At 38.2% G+C, this 22,972-nt stretch overlaps 1 protein-coding gene across 3 annotated transcripts in view; it reads left to right on the top strand.

Moving 5' to 3' along the window:
• Positions 1–22,972, top strand: part of p2rx1 (purinergic receptor P2X, ligand-gated ion channel, 1) — a 39,562-nt gene that overhangs the window by 3,267 nt on the left and 13,323 nt on the right. For 2 of the 3 annotated variants that reach the window (XM_028467527.1, XM_028467529.1), the window contains exons 2-6: positions 11,363–11,507; positions 17,995–18,066; positions 18,294–18,363; positions 22,482–22,569; positions 22,708–22,788. In XM_028467527.1, coding sequence (XP_028323328.1) covers positions 11,363–11,507; positions 17,995–18,066; positions 18,294–18,363; positions 22,482–22,569; positions 22,708–22,788 — 456 coding nt within the window. The remainder of the gene's footprint in view (positions 1–11,362; positions 11,508–17,994; positions 18,067–18,293; positions 18,364–22,481; positions 22,570–22,707; positions 22,789–22,972) is intronic. The other variant, XM_028467528.1, reaches the window with a different exon arrangement.

Here is a 22,972-nt window from a genome sequence, read left to right as displayed (position 1 = left end):
TTCCTTCCAGTCCTGTTCATAGATTGAACTGGGGACAGTGGTAGCTACTCAGTTCAACTCATACCTGTCAAGTTTTGAATTTAAGAATATGAGAAATTATCTGGAGCCCGTTTCCAGCCGTACCACCACCCCAACCAAGCTCCAGTATCCCTTGTATTTTAAGACAGGTGTACAATAAATCTAAAATACCCATTTGTCAACCACTTATGAAATACATACAATTAGGTGATTAGAATGTGGTAGGCTTACCTTTGTTGACATTGAAATGCTGTGAATGTTCCTTTGTTATAATAGAGACTAAATTAAAACATTAAATGGTATATGAAGCACATTTGTTAATTCAATATACTTAGTTGATATACAAGTCAACACATTGTATATTTACTAATTTCACCATTGCTTGTCTTTAAGTTAGACATTTACATTTTATTTTCATTTACCATGCTCACTCATGTGTAGGGTTGGTCATCGTTTGGATTTTAACATTTGTGATTCCGATTCTCAATTTTGATTCTTGTTCCAAACGATTCTTGATTCCGATTCTTTGAGTTGTGCAGGTCAACAGGTCACAGATTTCACAGGAGAATGTTTTCATTTGAAAAAGCCTTTATACAGGCCATTTTTATTAATTCACTTAATTGATACAGTTTAATTTGGTTGCTGTACTGTAACTAGGGTATTCAATTACAAAGGTCCCCAACTGTAACTGTAAAAGTGAAACTTGCTGAAATAAAACTACAAACAAGTTGGCAGCAGTCTAAAAAACAAAGAGCTACAGCCCAGGTAGATGTGAAACAAAATAAAACAAACTCAAACCCTAGAGCGGTCATGTGACAAATCAATCAACAGTTCTTTTTGTGGAAGATTATATGCACGACCTAATCGCTCAAAGTTGAAAAAATTGAACTTTTTAAAGCAACTTCAACAATTCTCCCGGTAGTCACTGTCTGTAAAGCCAAGGTTGCCAGCAGCCCCTCCCTCCCGCTACAGTGAGAAGGCTGCTGCAGGGGGCTGTACTACACTTCCTCAATTTACCAGGACAAAATTATATGAATTGAAAAAGAATAAGTCTACATTCTGAGTGAATTCATCCTTTAGTAACTCAGTAAGTTGATTATTTAAACCGTAAAAGTGGCGCTGTCTACGATACGGCCGGAGAAGAAGTGATCAACCCTCTCTCTCCCCTGTCAGTGACACACACACACACACACACACACACACACACACACACACACACACAGTCTGTTCCCTGGTCGTCACATCACTGGAGTGATGAAGTGATGGAGTGACCAAAAAGCGCCACTATATTGAAATGACTGCAGTCGCTACAGTTGCATTTGGTGTGAACGCACACAAACAGAACAATCAGGGCGGAGTAATACAAACCACAGAAATAAACGGAGCAAGCCGGGCGGAGTTAGGGCTGATATACCGATTTAATACCATATACCGGTATATATTTTCGTTATGATAGGACTTTTTAATTCGCCGCCGTACCGGTGTATTTGATTACACAACTTTCTGAAAGTTACGCTGCGCCGCATTTCAGACCGGACCCTTTTCAACGTTGCACTCTGCTACAGGAGACCAACACTCACGGACAAGGAGGCATGGTTAGCTTAGCATTTTGGCAGTTTGGCGGTGTTGCATCTGGTGGTGTTAGTATCACACATAAAAAGAGAGCAAAGGATGGCAATTTGTAATTCCTATAATGTGGAAATAAGTCCTGGTGAAGCTGCAAACCAAACGCTACCTTATTCACCATAAGGAACCACCACACCACTGAGTATGCAACATTTAAAGCGAGAAATCAAGCTAATGCTATAGCTAAGCTAGAGCGGCAAAGACCCATCGGGCTGCTGTTGCAAACTTGTATTACTACTAGTGTGGAATTATTCTACAATATTCACTCATCATGACAGTAAAATAGAGCATCCTTAGTCAATCTACTGCAGTAATTCCTCTCTCAACCAGTAGAAAATGCTATGAACACCTGATTATGCATAAAAAGAAGTACTGTCATATACCGTTAAACTGTTTTGGTACATTTTTGGTCATACCGTCCAGCCCTAGGCGGAGTAATACAAACTGCAGAAACAAATGAAGCAAGCTGGGTGGAGTAATACAAACCCGGAAACAAACAGAGCATGTAGGGCGGAGTAATACAAGCCGAGGAAACAAACAAAGCAAGCCGGGTGGAGTAATACAAACCCCCAAACAAACAGAGCAAGCAGGGCAGAGTAATACAAGCTGAGGAAACAAACAAGTGCGGGCATCTAGGAACCGAAAAAATGAATTGAAATTCAAACATCTTCGTAACGGTTCCGGAACCGGACGTTAGGAAGCGGTTCCTATTTGGAACCAGTTCTCGGTGCCCAACCCTACTCATGTGGTTCTCTGGTATTCACTAATGACATATTTTACAGATTTTTTGCAGACTTTACATCCAGGTTCAGTCTTATGCTATTTTTCACCCATCTCCAATTGTTGTAAGAACCCCAAAAACATAGTATTTGAGGTTTATTTTCACAAACTCACCTGTTTCCTGGAATTTTCTGAAAGTGACTTTTCAGAGCGCTCCTGAAAACAGGCTGTTTTTTGGGCCTTCATGCATATGCATGAGTAGGTGTAAACACACTCTTATCGATTCTCATTGGGTGAGGGAATTAAATAATACAAATGGATTTGTTTGCTTAACTCTTTATTATATTATCTTTGTCTTGCAGGAATATCAGCTCTTTTTTTAATCCACCAAGTATAGATTGTTTTCACTGGATAATAATATATACAAAAGCGCTATACAAAATTGATTAATTATTATTACAACATAAGACACATTTTGGCTACAAACATTTGAAAATATTTACAGTGCTCCTTTTGAACTTGATCTAAAACTAATTCAGACATAAAACAAATAATTCTTCTGTAAAAAAGAACATATTAACCAAAAGTACAGCTGCACTTATTGTTATGTATTTAAACGGTAAAGCTTTAGTTTAGCCCTTGTTTAAATTTCTATAAATGAACCTTCAGAGACGCCGTCCCCATTGTTACATGTGATGTCATCAGCCGTCTGTGTGTGTGAACGTGTGAAAGAGCAAACTAAAGACAACAATCAGTACCAGTCCGTCTCCTGTGTCTGATTATTTGTTATCAAGTCAAAGTGTTTATTGTCATCTGTACAGTTAGAAACACGTTTCCCTGTACAATGAAATTCTTGCTTTGCCGACCGCCAGTGAATGCCTACGTAATAAAGGAATAAATAATAAAGGAATAAATCGAGATAAAAGAACTATAATAAATACAGTGGCATGCAACACTGTTATTCAACAAAACCTGAACATTAAATACAAAACACCTGTACAATTAAAAATACAAATATATTAGCTATACAGAGGAGAGGTGATATATACAATGGTATGTGCATAAAAGCTGTTTCATAATAGAGAGACATGGTGTTAGCTGTGCATGGGCGCATCTAAAGTGCGAATGCAGGTGGTGTGCAAAGTACAGTGGAGAGGGGGGGGGGGGGGGGGGGGGGGGGGGGGGGGTGAATGAATAGTTCATTAGACTCCGATCACTCATTTAGGAGTCTAATGGCCGAGGGGAAGAAGGAGTTTTTGAGTCTGCTGGTCCTGCATTTCACACTTCTGTACCTCCGGCCTGAGGGTAGAAGTGTGAACAGTCCGTGTTGGGGGTGAGTGGAGTCCTTGATGATGGCGGCAGCTCTCCTGTGGACTCTGCGCTTGTAGATGCTCTGCAGAGAGGGCAGCGGAGACCTGGTGATCTTCGTAGCAGTCTTCACTACTCTCTGCAAGCGTTTGCGGTCCATGACAGTGGTGTTGCCGTACCACACGGTGATGCAGCTGGTCAGGATGGGCTCAACAATGCAGCTGTAGAAGTTGCTGAGGATCTTTGAGGACATCCCAAATTTCCTCAGCCTCCTCAGGAAGTACAGCCGCTGTTGAGCTTTCTTCACCAGCTGTGTGGTGTTGAGGGTCCAGGTGAGGTCGTCTCTGATGTGGACCCCAAGATATGAGGACATAAACTGGTGACGAGGTGTGTGTTCTTGCTGAAGTTTGTTGTTTTCAGAAGAAAAGTCCGTGCAAGAAGCAACTTTTGCAGCTTGTACAGAACCTGGAAGTGTGTAGCATAGCAAAAGAGAAGCTACAAACACAGCACAGAGGACAGCACAGCTGTGGGTGGAGGAGGTAGATTCTCCGCAGTGGACAGCAAACAACTATATGGTGGAATGAGCTTCACTTGTTGCTAGCATGAACACAATATACAGGACCTGGAGGAGTTTATCGTTACGTATTTGCGACGTAAGAGGAACCGATAAGCAGAATTGACAGGCAAGCAAACAAACGATTCCTAGGAATTGGATTACTGGGAAACGGTTCTCAGAAAGAACTGGTTTTTGATGACCATCCCTGAATTAGAGTGACGTTAACGCTGGTGTCAGTGCCCGATCCTTTCACAGGCCTGATCCTTTCCGTCACTCTTCTTTGTGGATTTTTACCGGACTGCTTCCATGTTGTGTTGTGAGCGTTTCTGTTGTGTTGTGAAGTTTGTATTTTTGTGTTGTGTTATGAGCTTTTACGGCCACCGCAGTTTCTGCTGTCAGCACTAATCTAATCTAGTCTAATCTAGTCTAATCTCACGAGAAATGGAGCATAGCGTTAGTTTAGGCAGGCCGCAGACGTCAACCCAGCCACACCTCCAATCAACCAACGGCCAAGATTGGCTCCCTATTGGTCAAAGCATACAGGAAGCACTACTTAAACCGCGACAGCTGCCTTTTACCTCCTCAGCAAGCATCTCGCAACCCCTCTCCTCTCCAACTCTTCCAGGTCACTATGCATCCAACAAACTGGGTGTCATTTTTTTGTCATAAACATATATGCTCTGATCTGTTCCAGGGGGTTTCCGCTAACCGCTTTCCTTGCTTAAGCCTTTAGCCAGGACTTAGGGAAGGTCAGGGAAGAGTGCTCTCCCTACCTCCGGCATTCCACGTACGCTCGTGGAAAGGGCTAGGAAGTCCCAGAACAGACCCATACCGCCAAATATACGATTGCATGCATTTCCATGTAAAGCGCTCAAAGTCGATATATGAATCCTAATGCACATATATTTTGACTATAGCGGTCCTGACTGAACTGCCATCCAGGCCACTTCAGGTAGCAGTTCTCACGAGGCTAGTGACAGCGTTCAGTTTAGAGAGGAAGAGGAATGTTTTTATTTAATTATTATTATTATTATTATTATTATTATTATTATTAATAATAAAATATGGGTTATTTATGTGAGAATACTAATACGGGAGGATGGCAGAAAAGAGGGGTAAAATACAGAAATTTCTGTGAAGATGTTTGCTCGCAATTTACTGATGGATGTTTACCCTCACAAAAAGAGCTTTTTTTAGGGAGGGTAAACATCCATCAGTAAATTGCGAGCAAACATCTTCATTTAAACTAACAGGCGAATCCAGAAGTGAGTAGCGTTTCTTCCTTTAATCAACTTCCTTATTGTCACTTTCAAAATGATGCCAATCTAAATTTTGCATTTCACAGCTTCAGTTTTTTTTTCCTAATCTGTTTTAGTCTCAAAACAAAGAGTAATCTCAGAGCTACAGTGTGCTGGGAACAAAAAGCAGCCTGGACGTTCTCCTTCTGTCGCAACAGATACAGATCTCACTTAGACTGCAGTTTTGGAAGACCCTCCCATTATTTCTACGCTCTTCGCTTTCTTGATTCCATTAATGTGCTCTATTTTTTACTCCGCATGCCGTCCAACAGAAGCTCAGACATGCATAACGTGATTTTTTTCCACTGATTAAGCTTTCCGCCTTTGTGTGTACCTTGTTTTGGTGTTCACTTTGAAAGATGTCTCAGTTGTCTGTTGCTCTGAGGTGCCCTTCAATCGTCTTCATCATCCACAGACAAATTGACAGACACACACCTCAATACACAGCAGGCCTTAGGCTCGCTGCCAGGGAGTAATTGATTTTCACACCCAGTATGAAACTGATGTGTACAGTATCTGCTGTGGGCACACCAGCTGTTGCTTGTACATCTTGTTAAAACACACACACACACACACACACACACACACAGAGAAATCAAAAGAAAGTGAAGCGGCTTTGTGCAAGAAACATGGAATTAGCGAATTTGGACAATTCATTTTCTGTGGCTCTAATTATGTTGCTTTATTGAATATATTATAAAAGACAAATGTTCATTTGGGAAACACTAACCTAAAACGTTGATTGACATTTATGATTTTTTTTTGTAACATCTGTCAGTAGGGAAAGTATGGAATGTAAAAGAAAGAAGGAGGTAGTAGGACTGACCCAATGACAAGGAAAAGCTGATGTACTTGTAGAGCACGTTTCATACACAAGGCAATTCAATGTGCTTTACCTGAATAAAAAGTGCAATAGAACACATTAAACACAGTTTGAAAATCAATAAAAACATTACAGTCAACAACGTGAAATCAACAATAAAAAGATTACATCATCAATAACGAAAAAGAAAAATACATTCCAAGCACTCCTTAAGTAGTGAGGGTAATCAGGAAGATGGGTTTTACCTGTGAGAGAACAGAGGGAGATCTGATTATATAGCTAATGAAAAACCATCACGCTACAGTCATCATTTAACCTTGTTTAACAGCAATAAAGATCAATGATCATTCACACTTCAAAAGACAAAGAAAATGTTATCCCTATTATTAACCATAGAGTGTAGGTCCAAATGACACCCGGTGTCACGGTCTGAGTTTACCTCTGTACTGAGATTATAACTTTAATCCTAACATAAATCAATAAACAAATAAAACGTGTCCGTTCACTTTGATAACAAAAATAAACAAAAATTAATTTTCCAGTAGATCTAGTACAATCTCAGTATGATATTAAAAAACATTTAAGCAGACATTCTTCCTGGGTTCTTTATTCTTTGTTGAGGTCTTTTCTAAAGCTCTCTGTGTTCAGCCTGGGATGTCCTTTGCTTTCTGATTTTTTTCTGTTTATTTTTAAACAGTTATGTTTAAACATAAATGTTTATGTTTCAACCTAAGAGCTGAAGATACTCCAAGGTAGCAACAAACAGTGAAAAAAATGCCAAGATAGAGCAGTAGATAAAAGAAAACAAGTGTTTATTCGTCACAGACGAAAACGTGAGCTCAGTGCTGTGAAGGTCAGGGCCGAATAAATGAAACAATCAAAACAGAACATGGTTTATCGAACACTTCTGTTGTTTGAAAAGGAACAATAAAAAATCCTGTCCAACAAAAGCAGACTAGGCCAAAACTTTGACTGAACTAGCGTGTCTAGACAGATGTCCTAGGTGTGCAAAACATACGAGGTACGTCATGTTACCTGGACCTCCACCTCACCACCACACTAAGTATGCTCAGAGTTCCATTCTAGCAGTAACACTGGTTCCCACAGCTCTTCTCTTAATGGCTGTGTTTGAAATGTCACACTCTGTACTATGCACTACAAACTCAACGAGTATATACTGTCTGCTATATACTATAAGTAAGATGAGCGTTCCCACTGAAGTATAATTCCAAGTTTGCCAAGATGCATTTGGAACTTACAACAACAAAAACCTGAATCACACTGAGGCTAAATATCTCTCCATCTTTGAAAGCTCTGAAAGTGACCAAGTAGAATATCAACATGTGCTCATTTGATCCATAAAACTCACGGAAACACATTTTAAGTCAACGTTCAGAGATTTACGGAGAAACTGCCACTGTGCTACTGACCAAACTTCCTGTTAACTTCAAAACAAGAGCACTACTCACAAAAGAGTTTAAAAAAAAACAAAAAAACATACATACATACTTATACTGATGTCCGACTTAGTATGAGTAGTATGTTAGTATGACATTTACAACACAGGTGTGCCCTTTCATACGCAGGCCACTCTGACGAGCTCAGGTGGGAGCCATCAGCAGCTAATTAGAGCCTGCTAAAACAAAAGGGGAGGAGTCACCAAATGTAGAAACAGTACATTGTTTACTTGCATGTAACAACGCAGCTTTTCATTAGTAAATGAGTTTTCTTGTGGCGATACAGTTTTGTACGATTCTCGTTTTGTCTGAGTCTGTGTTACTTTCTGACTTCTCAGTGTGTGTGTGTGTGTGTGTGTGTGTGTGTTTTCACTCAAGTGTTTATCGTCTCCAAATTACAATCCCCCACTATTTAAAGGACTGTTTAAACAGGCCATGATTTTTTGGCAGAGCAAAAGTTTGTTTTACTTCAGCGCCCGCGTGTTTAAATCAGTGTTTTTGTCTTTGCGCTGTTGCAGGTGTGTGTCTGAACATTCAGTGTGGTGTAGAGATATTGTGGTTCAGTGCTAGTTGGATGATGAGCACTAATTTCTGCTTAGAACACAGGCTGTGCTCCAGGTTGGATAGAGTTCTAATGGCAGGGTCCAATACACTAGACACAGTGCTAGTCTTCTCATAATAAACACGCGTTCGTGCACACACACAAACCTTGTCATAACAATAACATTGAAACTAAATTAAATAAATATTTACACCCTTTTGCAATTTATTGCAAACAATGTGCTATAAATATTGTTTTAATCACACAAACGCAACCTGGTGATCCATGATATTCTGTCTAATTAAAGTCGTAGACGATGAGAACATGTAGAACAGAAGTCTTTTTCACTCCTTTTCCATTTTTGGATCTTTGTTGAGTGTTTTAAAACACCAAGAAATTACATATTTCAAAATGACGACCTGGTTTAAGCAGCAGGTAAACCAAGCCTAACAAAATGTGTTTCCATGGCAACTAAGCTGTTTCCTCTTTGATGAAACAGTCGTTCCAGTGATATTTAATTGAGTTTAATTGAGCCGGACTCTATGGTTAAAACTGGAATAAACCCTGAGCTGGGCTTGATGAAAATATTGAGGTGATATTTATATAATTATATTAATTTGTTTCTTTTATCTCTAAACTGCTGCTAATTAAAACTCAGCCTCTGAATGATCCATGTTTCACATACCCAGTCGCTGCAGTTTTTGCTCCGTGGTCACGTTAGTTTGTATTTTGAGTAATTTTCCATTCAGAATTCTAAATGTTCATACATAAACATCTTTTAACCGTATTTATTGCTTAGTAAATTAACAAACCATCAAGACACGGCAGCTAATTTTATTACATTTTTGGTCTTGTGTGTAATAAATTATTGATTCATCATTGCTACTGTTGAGCAATAGATGTTCAAAAGCACATGTTGAGGCGGTTCAGACTCGTGAAATGCACATAAAACGAATTCTTTATTCTTTTTTCACCTTGTCTGCACATGCTGTCGTAGGTCGACACTAGATGAAGTCCAATCTTTTCAAAACAGCTACGCATGTTTTATTATTGCAATTAAAAAAAAATATATTTTTTATTGTATAATTGTGACCATCAACAGCCCTCCCGCAGGAAGGGTAAGAAACACTTTATTAAAGGGAGGATATAAAAAAAGAGAGTGTAGTGTTACATCTAGGGGAGGGGGAAGGGAACAGGGAAGAGGGAGTCAGGGTAGGAAAATGGAAGGGGTGGGGAAGAGTTGACTGTTTGAAGGTGAGAGTGCAATGTGGTGTAATAGTTACTAATTCTATTTTTAAATACTGATAAGACATTAAGTGCATCTTTCTAATTATGCGTGCGAGTTTAATGATTTTTTTCTAAAAAACATACAAAAGGACAACAAAAATACACATAAGGACAACAAAAATTATACACCCGCTGGGATAACGGTTGCTCGTCTCTGTTTATGGAGCAGCATCAAAAACAACTGTAACTTACTGTTAATGAAAGCAGAAGAAAGCCGACATGACATAAATGCATGATAAATGTGAGCTGTGTGATTAGAACAGAATCTTTTATGATCAGTGGCAGGCAGTGTTCATTTTGTCCAATAAAATATTTTGTTGTCATAGTTTGTCGACTACAGTTTTTTGAAAAGACAGATGAGTAATTCTAAAAAAACACTTGTTAATAAAAACAATATCAAAATGTTTGTGTTTTTTGTTAAAAATGTAATTAGAACTTAGTCCCATGCATGAAATCTAATTAGAACTCACATAAACATGTGACATGCATTGATCCAATCAAATCTGAATCCAGCAAGTTCATTTTGTCTTCTTTTTGAAAGAAGATATAAATGAGCTTGCAGGAATTACTACGCGGAAGTCAAGGACATATCAAAGCGATCAGCAGATGCCTCTGAAGAAGACTGGCAGTTGAACGTTCAAACATTTCAGGAGATCAGTTATTTTCCTGAAAAAAAAAGTCTGAATAAATGAAACCTTAACATATTCAAAGAGAAGACTTCATTAACCTGCTGGAATTACTACGCGGAAGACAAGGATACCTCAAAGTGATCAGCAGACGCCTCTGAAGAAGACTGGCAGTTGACAGTCAAAACATCTCAGGCAATCAAAGTCAATTCCCTGAAGAACAGTAGTCTGAATAACTGAAACATTAACATATTCAAAAAGAAGACTAGATTAACTTGCTGGAATTATACGTGGAAGTATCAAAGTGATCAGCAGACGCCTCTGAAGAAGACTGGCAGTTGACAGTCAAAACATCTCAGGCGATCAAAGTCAATTCCCTGAAGAACAGTAGTCTGAATAACTGAAACATTAACATATTCAAAAAGAAGACTAGATTAACTTGCTGGAATTATACGTGGAAGTATCAAAGTGATCAGCAGACGCCTCTGAAGAAGACTGGCAGTTGACAGTCAAAACATCTCAGGCGATCAAAGTCAATTCCCTGAAGAACAGTAGTCTGAATAACTGAAACATTAACATATTCAAAAAGAAGACTAGATTAACTTGCTGGAATTATACGTGGAAGTATCAAAGTGATCTGCAGACTCCTCTGAAGAAGACTGATCTCCTGACATATTTTGACTGTCAACTGCCAAAGTAAATTTCCTGAAAAACTGTTGTGTGAATAAATGAAACCTTAACATATTAGTAAAAAAGAACTTGCTGGAATTATTACGCAGAAGTCAAGGAAACATCAAAGCGATCAGCTGATGCCTCTGAAGAAGACTGGTAGTTCAAAGTAAATTTCATGAAAAACAGTTGTCTGAATAAATTAAACCATAACACTTTATATCTAAAAAATAACTTGCTGGAATCACATCAAACCTCTTTTGTGTTTAGAAAAGAACTGTGATTTTGTGTCCAAGTGGTGTTAAAAGGACAAGATGCACCACTTTGACATTGCATGAGCACCGTCACTTTCCAAGGTGCCTGTGGGCTTGGAGTGTGTGTAGCAGGAGTTGCTGACATAACGACAGGATGCTTTTTGGTGTGTGTGTCTCAGGTGGGTGTTCATCTACGAGAAAGGTTACCAGTCCACGGACACAGCTGTCAGCTCCGTGTTCACCAAAATGAAAGGTGTGGGCTACACCAACGTGAGCGGCACAGAGCGAGTGTGGGACGTGGCTGACTACGTCTTTCCTCCACAGGTCAGTGCCTCCAAACATTTAACATGTGCTTATCACATGACTTATTTTAATTGGTCCAGTCCGATGTGAGGATTAATGCTGAGTCTGGGGTCTAAGTCACATGTCATGAAGTCAGCGACCACAGTGTGAGGTTAAAAGTGTCAGAGTGAATAAACATTAGCATGAATCAGAGGAGTAGCCATCGGTGATCAGCTCCCGGAGGGAAACATTAATCCTACATCCTTGTTGGCCTCGTTAAATGGCAGCTCAAACCACAGGCGCAGTTTGAAGAAATAGAATTAAAAAGAAGAAGAAATAGAATTAAATATACTGTACATGTATAGACTGTCTCGAGATTCACGCCAACCCCAATGTGTGTAACATTTACAATAATGCAAAAATAATTAGTAACATAATTGATAATGTTGACTCCAAAACATTGCATTGTTAAAAAACCCCACAGGTCGAAATGCATGTTCTCACTCAGTGAAGCTCTTAAAGGGTTCATGTTACGCTAAATCTACTTTTCTGTGCTTTAAACATCATAAAGTGTTATTAGGGCTTCATACACATGCTTAAAGTGTTTTTTTTCATTGATTCCCTCAATCATTAGTTATTAGAGGGTGATTTGCTCCTTTCTTACTGCAGAGCGAGCCCAAACACCTCGCTACAATTTAGTGACCTGTTCCCACTTTGATGATGAATTTGACGCAGCACTGAGCTTTAGAAGCCGCGCCTCCAGGAAGCTCTGTGCTGTGATTGACATGTAAACAGACACGCCCACAAAGGTGACCATTTCAGCGTCCTTCGCACAGTGCTATGTATGCATTTTCTACAGTCTACAGTATGGATGTACCGGTGGACGCCCCGCCCCCACGCCCTGTCTCGTGTTTATAAAGCAGCATGAGCTCAGCTACGGAGTGGGTGGGAGGAGGGCGGGCCGTCCTCTGTCCCTACGTCATCGTGCCGTGAGGAGGAAGTCAGTGTCCCGTCTATAGACACGCCCACTCATGAATATGCATAAGTAGGCCACAAATCAGCCTGTTTGTGTCGAGTTGCTCAGAAAGTGACTTTTCAGAGGCTAAAACTCTGGAAAACAGGCGATTTTGGGAAAATAAACCTCAAATACTATGTTTTTGGGTTCTTAGAACAAATGAAGATGGGTGGAAAATAGAATGACATGGGACTTTTAAGGGATTAAATACTTAAATACTCAAATACAGCAACATATCAGAACTATCATATACCGTTTAAAAGCGTAGAATCTCACGTTTGTAACCATAATAACCATTCTAAGACACAACCATCACAGCAAACACACTTGTCAAACTTGGAAGAAAAAAGGCGACATAAACAAGCCAGCACTCCTCACCTTTAAAGCGAGGCCGTGTTTTATTGAATCCCAGTATTTAGTCCAAAACACAGTAAAACTGCTGTTGAAAAAATTAAATGTAACATCCTATCTACAAGAAGAAAGTAGCTTCGTCCTGATTTATTCTTCCTTTTTTTTTAGCTCTGTGAGGCTGGCCGTGTCATAAAAAATCCTCATTTTTAGATTAACGTTCTAATTTCATGATAAAATCAGGCTGGCGGCTGCTTTCCACTTCATTTTGGCTGCAGTACCATAAGTGAACCTTTGACATTGTGAAGAAGAAGAAGAAGAAGAAGAAGAAGAAGAAGAAGAAGAAGAAGAAGAAGAAGAAGAAGAAGAAGAAGAAGAAGAAGAAGAAGAAGAAGAAGAAGAAGAAGAAGAAGAAGAAGAAGAACCATGACTCAAGCTCCAAAAAATAACATGTATTTTTAAAAGAACAACAAATGAATTCATATGCAGTGTCTATATTTTGTTCAATGTTTTATGGCACTTGAAATATTTATATATCTAGTGGAGTTTTACTTTACCACGAGGTTTGTGTGTTAACTGATCCCAAAGCCTTTGCATTGCGTGCAGGAGTTGAGCAAAACTATATCCAAGTCCTGTTATCAGTGGGAAAAGACATAAAGAAGAAACAATGAGGGCTGTAATGTTTGTTTGGAGAGTGGGCGTCGGCCTTTTTCATTCAACACTGACTAACCTGTACCTACTGTAATAAAGCACCACTTTCTTCTGTTTTATGTGATCACAGAGAGAAAATCATTTACTCACAAATCCACCTCTTTGTGTGATTATTCCATTCAGGCCATCTAAATAATGCACTTATTGTCAGACTTCAAATCAGCCTTTGTTTGGCGTCCGACAACAAATTTAACGTGAGCACAAATGAAGCAGGACAATGTGTTGAATTATAACATGAAAGAAAACAAATGTAACTATACTTTAACACTGTAGATAAATATCAAAGGCTTTTTTGTCATCCATTGTGCCAAAAACCAAACCACAGCCAGGAGCTGGATAGCCTAGCTTAGGTTTGAGACTTTAAGCTAAGTGTTAAGTGCTAAGCTAAGACTCGAATTAAAAAAGAAAACAAAAGGTACTTTCTAGCAGTGACTGAGGTTAGACAAGATTTAAACAATTTACAAGTGAAAGGAATTGAAACGTAATTAGTTATAAACGGGGAAAAGTAAATGTAGCTACAAGGCTACATGTTAGCTTACCATGTCTATCGTTAAAGGCCGTGTAAAGCAAATTCTGACATTTTCTTGTAAACACATTAAATAGGTCATAAATGTATTTCCTTAAAACATGTACAAAGCCATTCAACCATTTATAATGTAATTGTGGAGCTAGGCTTCAAAAACTGTTTCCAGTTTCTGTGTTCAGGATATAATGGGCGGGTGAGGAATCATAGCCTCGTTACGTAACGGAGCATCATTAGCATAAACCCGACCCTGCTGTTGAAGCACATCAAACTCCCGCGGCCTCCAGCGGGTGCAATTCAGCATCTAGCTGAAAACAAACCACATATTCAGACTCGGGGGAATAAAATGCATCCGCTGGTATCACATTTTCTATGAAATGAGCACTTTTATACACCGCACTTTTGGAAGGCAAGGCAAATTTATTTGTATAGCGCATTTCATACACAAGGCAACTCAATGTGCTTTACATGATAAAACATTCAACTGTTTAAAATCAATAAGAACATTTAAAATCATCATTAAAATCAATTCAAATCATCAACAAACACATTACATCAACAACATGACCAAAAATCTCTCTCTCAATCACATGCAGTAGAGAAAAAAAGTGCCTTTAACTTTGATTTAAAAATGTTCACATGTGATGCTGACTTCAGCTCTGCTGCAGTTTGTTCCACTTCTTTGCAGCATAACAACTAAAAGCAGCATCACCATGTTTACTGTGAGCTCTGGGCTCCACTATCTGACCTGTGTCCATAGATCTGACTAACATCTCACTGATGTATTCTGGACCAAACCCATTCACACATTTATGCACCAGCAGCAGAACTTTAAAGTCTATTCTGAGGCTGACTGGAAGCCAGTGTAGACTTTAAAACTGGAGTAATGTGCACTGAATGAAGCACTATTGACACTGGAGCCATTTTCACACTGCTCTCTCCCATAGACACAGTAAGGAGGCGGCGCTCTTCCCGCACGTGGGCGTGGTTCTAGTGCCTCTAACTGACACTTGTTGCCTGGTTAACAAACATGCAGAGGATCATTTAACTTAAAACACACAAGCATAATTAAATATAAATTAAAGCTTTTAAAGTAACACTTTGAATTTTTTTTCCTCTGAAAAAGAAAAAAAAAAAACATGCAAAGACAATAGTAATGCAGCATTACTTTAAACTTAAGGTATTTCTATATAAAAAACTAAAACAAATATTGTACAGTACTATCAGAAAATAAAGGCATTTTTGAAGGGTGCAAACAGAGCAACTTGACATTACTGTAAACTTACGGTATTGCCATATTAAAAAACTACATCTGACTCCTGTCAGAAAATAAAGGCATTAAGTGTATAAGGCGAGTAAGTAAGGACAGCTGAAGGACCCCCACCCAAAAGGACTTCTATCCCAATGATTTGTGTCTACAACAGTCCTTGTTTACTCACTAACACCAGCCACCAGAGCATCAGCCGCGCACTGATTAAAGGTGCAGTCTGCAACTCTCAGATCCCTCTCTCCCCCTCCCTGCTTCGTTGTCGACAATGAAAAGGCAGAGTTGGAACTGTCGCTCTCTGCGGTCACAGATTTTTTTCGGGCCACAACTGTTTTTATCCACTTTCAGTGAAAAAAAGAGTTTTACATCGACATTTCACCAATCCAACCCAGTAGGAAACAATGGGATGTTTACAGGCAGTGGGGCCGTGTGACATCATCAATCATGTGATTTCAAGATAGAGGAACAGAGGCTCTAAAACTGTAAAGTAGTCCCATTTTTAAAAGTGCATAAAGCAAATATGGTGCAAAGCAATGTTTTGTTAGGCTTAGATATTCGTACAAACAGTGGAGGATCCTTTTAAAGTTTTGTATCAAAATAAGCAGAATAGAAAGTTTCTTTAGCTTTTTGTATTGTTTTTTTTTTACTTTTCCACATTATCACTACTATTTATCTATTTATTTAAGTAAAAGCCTAGAACAAGATATGGATGAAATCTATTATAACAAATATATTTGTCAGTCAATAGATTCGTCTATATTGATTTCATGAGGAAAGATGTTTCAATTAGACAAGTTAGCTTCACATATATATTAGTATTTTATTACTTTGTAATTAAATTAATTAGTTTGACTCACGTTTTTAACATGTAAATATGTCAGATTGTCAAAGATTCTAAATCAAAGGTAAATAAATAACAATAGAGTCTCTGTTTATGGACACGAGCCATCGTTGAGATTTTTAGTCCAATACATATGAAATGTTAAACACTGAACTATGCTAAATGTTTAGAGCATTTTAAACCTATGGTTAGTGATTTTGGAGAAAGCTGGAGGTGAGGTGGATTTATAAATAAATACACACCATATTTTTGGTTCACTTAAGGCTGCAGAGATCAGAACATTCTGATTCTGCCTCATTTTATCCTGGATTCATCTCTTTTAGCTGGGTTCAATAACCAAAGATTCCCTGTCAGAAAGAAGCTGTTTTTTATGACACACTAATTTAAGCCTTGGTACGTGCGTGTTCACATAAAAGGGGTGGAGATTGCAGCGTCTGACCAATCAATGGAGAACCTGGCACAGCGACTGTTTTAACAATGGAGGAACAGCTTTATGATCTTAAACAAATATCATGAATATAAATCCATGATGACAGTGAAGACAGTGTTAGTACAGCGTGCACCAGGAGGCGGAGCTTTTATACTCACTCAGGTCTGATCTACTTCATAACTTGTTCCTGACCATATTAGGTGTTCAGCTTATGTTTAAAATGATGAATAATTAAAATCCATAATTCAGACCAAAAACAACACCGTTGTTACAGAAAAGGCAGGAATGAAAGAACACAAACAGGAAGATGCTGACACTGTTAATGTGTAAAAGCGTGAGATTATTATGATATTAATCCATTGGATGATAAACAGACAGTGTCGATCAGTTAAACTTTATTGCAGCACACACGTTTTTCTATTTAAGTAGACCTATTTATCACACACACACTGTTTAACTGTAGTTTGTTCCTGCTGATGCTGTCAGCCTCAGCGTATGAATGCATGACTTCACTTGTCCGCGCATACGGTCACACAGGCTTCATCAGCTGACTGTAGATCAGTACATGAGATATAATTCTATAACTTTCCTAAAGGATGTCATCGGTAAATGAACGGATTGCATTTACAGGTCGTTTTCTGATTGGTCAGGAGGCTGGGCTTTAGTACTCGCTAACATTCAAGCCAGAGCAAAACCTGCTCCCGACCAGGCTAGTAATTCAGCCTAGTTACCATGGTGATTTAGCTCCTGAACATGTTATCAAGCTTCATAGAACAGCACACACTGATTAAATCCCAGAAGTTTGATAAGAGGTAATCTTGCTTCGTAGTACAGCCCCAAAACGCCACTCACTCTGTTGCTGTTCTTCTTCTTCTTGTTGTGTACACCAGTAAAAATAGCTTCTTCTCTGTTATTCGTGAACAGATTGGGCTGAAATTTGGTAGATATAATCTATAGATGTGTATGCATCGACACTCGGAGCCCAATTTTTGATTTGAGGCCACAAAAGAAGAAAAAAAAACAAAAGTACATTTTATATTTATTTGCAAGTCAAATATTACGAAGGTTGGTGGTACCTAATAATTGGCACATACCAATATGTAAATGGTGTCGGCCCCATTTTACAAATGGCTACTCCTTCATTAATGCTCGTTGAATTGGGCTGTAATTTAACATGAATTTGACTGAAATCTCGGGAACGTGGTACGTGCTATTCGGCACGGAGTCCGGCCGTAGCTCATTTGAACTTGTTGCTATGGATCTTACAATGGTTTTCCTCAATGTTTGAGCAATCAGATCAACTTTAGAAAAAAATTAACTTTAACTGAATTGTTTTTTTGATTCATTAGAACCAGAAAGAAATTGTCACAATCTTTTTTTCTCTAAAACTTCAGGGAGATGCATCGTTTGTAGTGATGACGAACTACATCGTAACTGAAAGCCAGCAGATGGGAAAGTGTCCAGAGGTATGTGCAGAGGCTCTCTCTCCTTTTCCTCTCCCTGCTTCTGACTTCCATAAATAGTCAAAGAAAACGGAAACAGGCGCTCATTCCACGGCTGTTTCACTAATTGAGCAATTACGCAATTTCCCTAATGGCCTCATGATGGCATAGAATACTGTTAATGTAGTCAAATGAAAACGTTACAATGAACAGTTCCTTCAGACTGACTTTGATTTCTTGTTTTGTAACAGCTACCAGGAACGCACAACTGCACGTCGGATGGCGACTGTGAAGGAGGGAGTCACAAACGTACGGGACATGGTAAATCCTGACAGTGTGAGACGTCTGCTGTCCTCACTGAGAAACCGTCTGCCTCAGAAAGTCAGTGATTGCACCCAAAGGTGCTCTGATATACTTCCAGCAAGTTCTTTTTGTCTTCTTTTTGAATAATATGTTAAGGTTTCATTTAATCTCCTGACATATTTCGATTGTCAACTGCCAGTCTTCTTCAGAGGAGTCTGCAGATCACGTTGATGTGTCCTTGACTTCCACGTATAATTCCAGCAGGTTCTTTTTGTCTTCTTTTTGAACATGTTAAGGTTTCATTTATTCAGACTACTGTTTTTCAGAAAATGTACTTTGATCTTCTGACATGCTTCGACTGTCAACTGCCAGTCTTCTTCAGAGGCGTCTGATGATCGCTTTGACGTTTTCTAGACTTCCACAAAATAATTCCAGCAGGTTCTTTTTGTCTTCTTTTTGAATATTATTTTTATTCAAAAAAGTATTATGATAAAAGTACTATTACTCAAAAAGAACTTACTGGAATTATTGCGCGGAAATCAAAGAAACATCAAAGAAACTGGAGTCACCTCTAAAACATGACAGGAGATCAATGTAAATTTCATGAAAAACAGTTGTCTGAATAAATGAGCGACCCCAGAGACTTTTTTTTCTAGAATTAGATTTTGATCATACTTATTAAAGTGTGTTACAAATACAGAGTAGCCAGGATTAGTGCACCAAGCATTTTATTTTAACTTTATTTATATTTGAGAAAGTTTAAATATAGAATATGGTTATCTGATATTGAATGTGTGTGATGTGTTAATTTAAATAATAATAATTCAAAAAATTCAAAAATATAATTTGAAGCAGTTTTTACTTCAGTTTTTTTTTTTACCAATTGGTAGACATTTCAGGCGACCCCACATGGGCTCCCGACCCCAAGGTTGAAAAATACTGCTTTAACATATTATTCAAAAAGAAGACAAAAAGAACTTGCTAGAATTATTACACGGAAGTCAAGGAAACATCAAAGCAATCAGCAGACACCTCTGAAGAAGACTGGCAGTTGACAGCCGAAACACGTCAGGAGATCAAAGGACCGTAAATTCTTTGAAAAACAGTTGTCTGAATGAATGAAACCTTAACATATTGCTGTGATAAAAGTTTAGCTACTGTAGGCTTAGTAACCGTGTGTTTGTAAACTGGGCTGTGGCTCTACAGCTGGAATCAAACCAGGTTTGGCTCGTCATTGCAAAGGTAAACATTTAGATGTAAGTCATAGATCAACCTTGGCCACCAGCGAGGGTAAAAAGCTCTTCAAAATCAACATCCCCGTCTCAGCCGCCAAACATTTGGTCGTTGTGTTTTGTTCATAGTTTGGTCAGAGATCAGTAAGCAAAGCAAGGAAAATCCCGCCTTAAGCCTGAAGATGCACGCATGTGTACATAGAGCTGACATATAAAGTAAGCTATAACCACAAAGGAACATTAAAACAAATAACTCTCCAGACAGCAGCTTTTTTATGTCTACACACATATTATATTTGGTGGGTTCAAAGAACTGTAGCATAGATTTATTGTCTTCCATCTGGCCCAGGGTTAAACTCTGAGCCTTTTAAGTCATGATGTTTGACCCACATCAACTCCAATAAACCCAGTGTTAGCTAACGTTTCAGATCTGTCCGCTTCTGACCGCCAGGCAGGGGTGGACTGGAACAAGATTACACCCTGGTATTTAGCGTGCAGACCAGCTCACTATATTTATCACCATGTAGAAGCTGTTATTAAGTCAGTGATACTCAACATGTGGTTCTCTGTACCTTAATTTTTAATATTATTCCCCCAGAAAACCTTAAAAGGTGAAAACTTTTTACCTATTTCCGGTTTTTTTTTTTTTTGCCCCTTTTCTAAAAAGTTCTGACACTTCTTTTCAGACTTTAGCTAATGTACCTTTTGCCTATAAATATACTGTTTGTATACTGTACTGTTTTTTTGTCCATTTTTGCGAGTTCTTTTGGAAACTTTTAATTGTTTTTGGCCACTTTTCATCCAGATAAGCTAACTTTTCCCAAATAAATATATATTTTTTCTTTTTGAAACTTAGCAAATTTTTTGTCCTTTTTTTTTTTTATTTTTTGAGCCACTTTTCAGCCAAATAAGCTAACTTTTGCCCAATAAATACCACTTGTTAACTTTTCCCTACATTTTTTCCTCTTTTGTTTCACATTTTTTGCCTTTTTTCACTATTGTTTGCCACATTTTGCCCATTTAAGCAACCTTTTGCCATTACATACCATCTGGTTCCTCTTTATTTGCCCACTCGACTGCTCGTTTTTGGCCCATTTTAGTCACTTTTCACTCTTTACCTGCCACATTTTGCTATTTTTGGACCACCTGTTACCAACGGTGTAAAGAGTACTAATATCTCTTACTCTAGCAGAAGTAATGTTACTTGATTGAAATTATACTCAAGTACAAGTAAGTCTTACATAAAAACAACTCAAGGACAGGTAAAAATGTAGCTCAATTAAATAGTAGTCAAAGTAAAAGTTACTCGTTACTTTCACTCCTCAATGTTTATTTTTGGTAATAAATCTTGCCACGGTTCTCTTGCATACAGTAAACATTATTCTTTCAAAATAGGAACTTAATTTATGTTCCACAAATTAATTTGTATAAAATAAAAGGTTTGTGAAAATGTACAATTTTTTTATAAATAAAACAACAAGTAATTAAATGTAAAATTTAAAAAAAATGATCAAGCTCTAAGTATAACTAAATTTCTGAACTCTAAAACTGAGAAAATAACCTCCATTCAATGCTGTTTTTGGTTGGCTATGATGTGATGCATTAGATTGTTGTCTTGTCATTACATTTTTTGTAGATTCACAATGTCCGTTGATCATTTTAAAACAAAAAATAATAGTTTACTCAGTAACGATTGGGTGTAGAAATGTAACAAAAAAACCTTTAAAAAGCTCTAAATTCATGAATCTAAAAATATGGCCTTAATTGTCATTAAAATGTCTTAAATCAACATTTCAAAAGTAGTAAATTTTAACACATAGTACTGTAAGTATGATTTTATGATTGTAATTAGTCTCACAATTTAAAATAAATGGTAACATTCGTTATTATTATAAACAACATAGGAAAATGTACATTTAACAAAAATTACCAGTCAAACACAGATTTTTCTAAAGGTTTTCTTAATGGTTTTTATTTTTTGTATTTTTGTTGTTTTAAAGTTTCCTGGCTATTTACAGTATGTAGTCATCTTGTGTTTTTGGAGTGATTTTCATTATTTTAGTCTTTTTTTTTGTATTTTACTGTCATTTTGTGTATTTTTGTGTGTTTACTTTGGGGGCCACAAGTTGCACGTCTGCACTCGACACAGGAAAAAATGACATTAACCCTATATGTAATTGGTGTGGTGTTTTTTCCCCCCAATTACTGTATGTTTACTGTGAAGTTGGTCATAAATGTAATTTCAAATGGCAATAAAAAGTCTTAAAAAGTCTTTCATTTAATTTGACTAAAGCTGTAGGAACCCTGAATTACTGATTTAGAAATATACTCAAAAAAGTACATGTACCCATCAAAGCAACTCAGCAGTACAGTAACTTGAGTACTTGTAATCTGTTACTTTCACCTCTGCCTGTTACTATGTCTGCCTAAACTCGCTCGTCAAAAAAAAAAAAAAACTTAACGTACTGGACAGGACCGGCCCACTTTGGGTCGATGCCCACCAGGACGATGCCCAGTATACCAGATGCCCAGTCCCTTTGAGGCAGCCTTTATGCCTTTATAACAGACACGTGGACCTGGTGCTGGAGAACTGTCTGTGAACTCTTCCAGCACACGATGAACCAGGCTGATAGCGTACACAGTTAATCACATGCAGCAAAATGCTACGTTCAGGATGACGAGGCGAAAACGGAAAAAACTCACTGCAGCTTATGCTTCACTTTCATATCTCTCCTGTTCCATTTGATGCTAATTCCAGATAAGAAGTGGTGTGGAGGCGGAACACATTTGGCTTTAAGGCTTTTGTCTTGCGTTTAGCGTTAAAAATGCACTCTTGTAAATTTATTCACTCCATTTTTGAAGTTTTGTCCCTAAAGAGAAAAACACTGAATGTTTCTGTTCAAGGTCAAATGACGGGAGTGTGTGTGAACGCCACTAAAACCTGTGAGGTGCTGGCTTGGTGTCCCGTGGAGGATGATCACACAATACCAGAGTACGTGCACTCCTCATGGTTCTCTAACTGCAAACTGATACTGGCATTTCATTCATCTCTGACATTTTCACATACAGTTCATGTAATGATTCAGACAACATACAGAGACATGTGACCTGCTTCTCTCTCCCCCTCCAGTCCTCCCCTCCTCATGTCTGCAGAGAACTACACGCTGTTCATCAAGAACTCCATAACCTTTCCTTTATTCGGAGTCACAAGGTAAAGATTTTAGTTCACATTCAAAAAAACAAAGGTTACACAATGAGTAATTAATGTACGTTACCTCAGCCTTTTCAGTATTTCCTACTCCGATAAGTTTAAAGGGATCCTCCACCGTTTCTACAAATCTGGCCTAAAATATTTAGTGTACATATTAGAAGTCCTATGCTTAACAAAACACATT

Source organism: Gouania willdenowi, chromosome 14, assembly GCF_900634775.1.
Source record: "Gouania willdenowi chromosome 14, fGouWil2.1, whole genome shotgun sequence".
NCBI classification, from domain to species: Eukaryota; Metazoa; Chordata; class Actinopteri; order Blenniiformes; family Gobiesocidae; genus Gouania; species Gouania willdenowi.
Note: the sequence above shows the minus strand (reverse complement) of the source record. Positions and strands in the feature narration are given on the sequence as shown.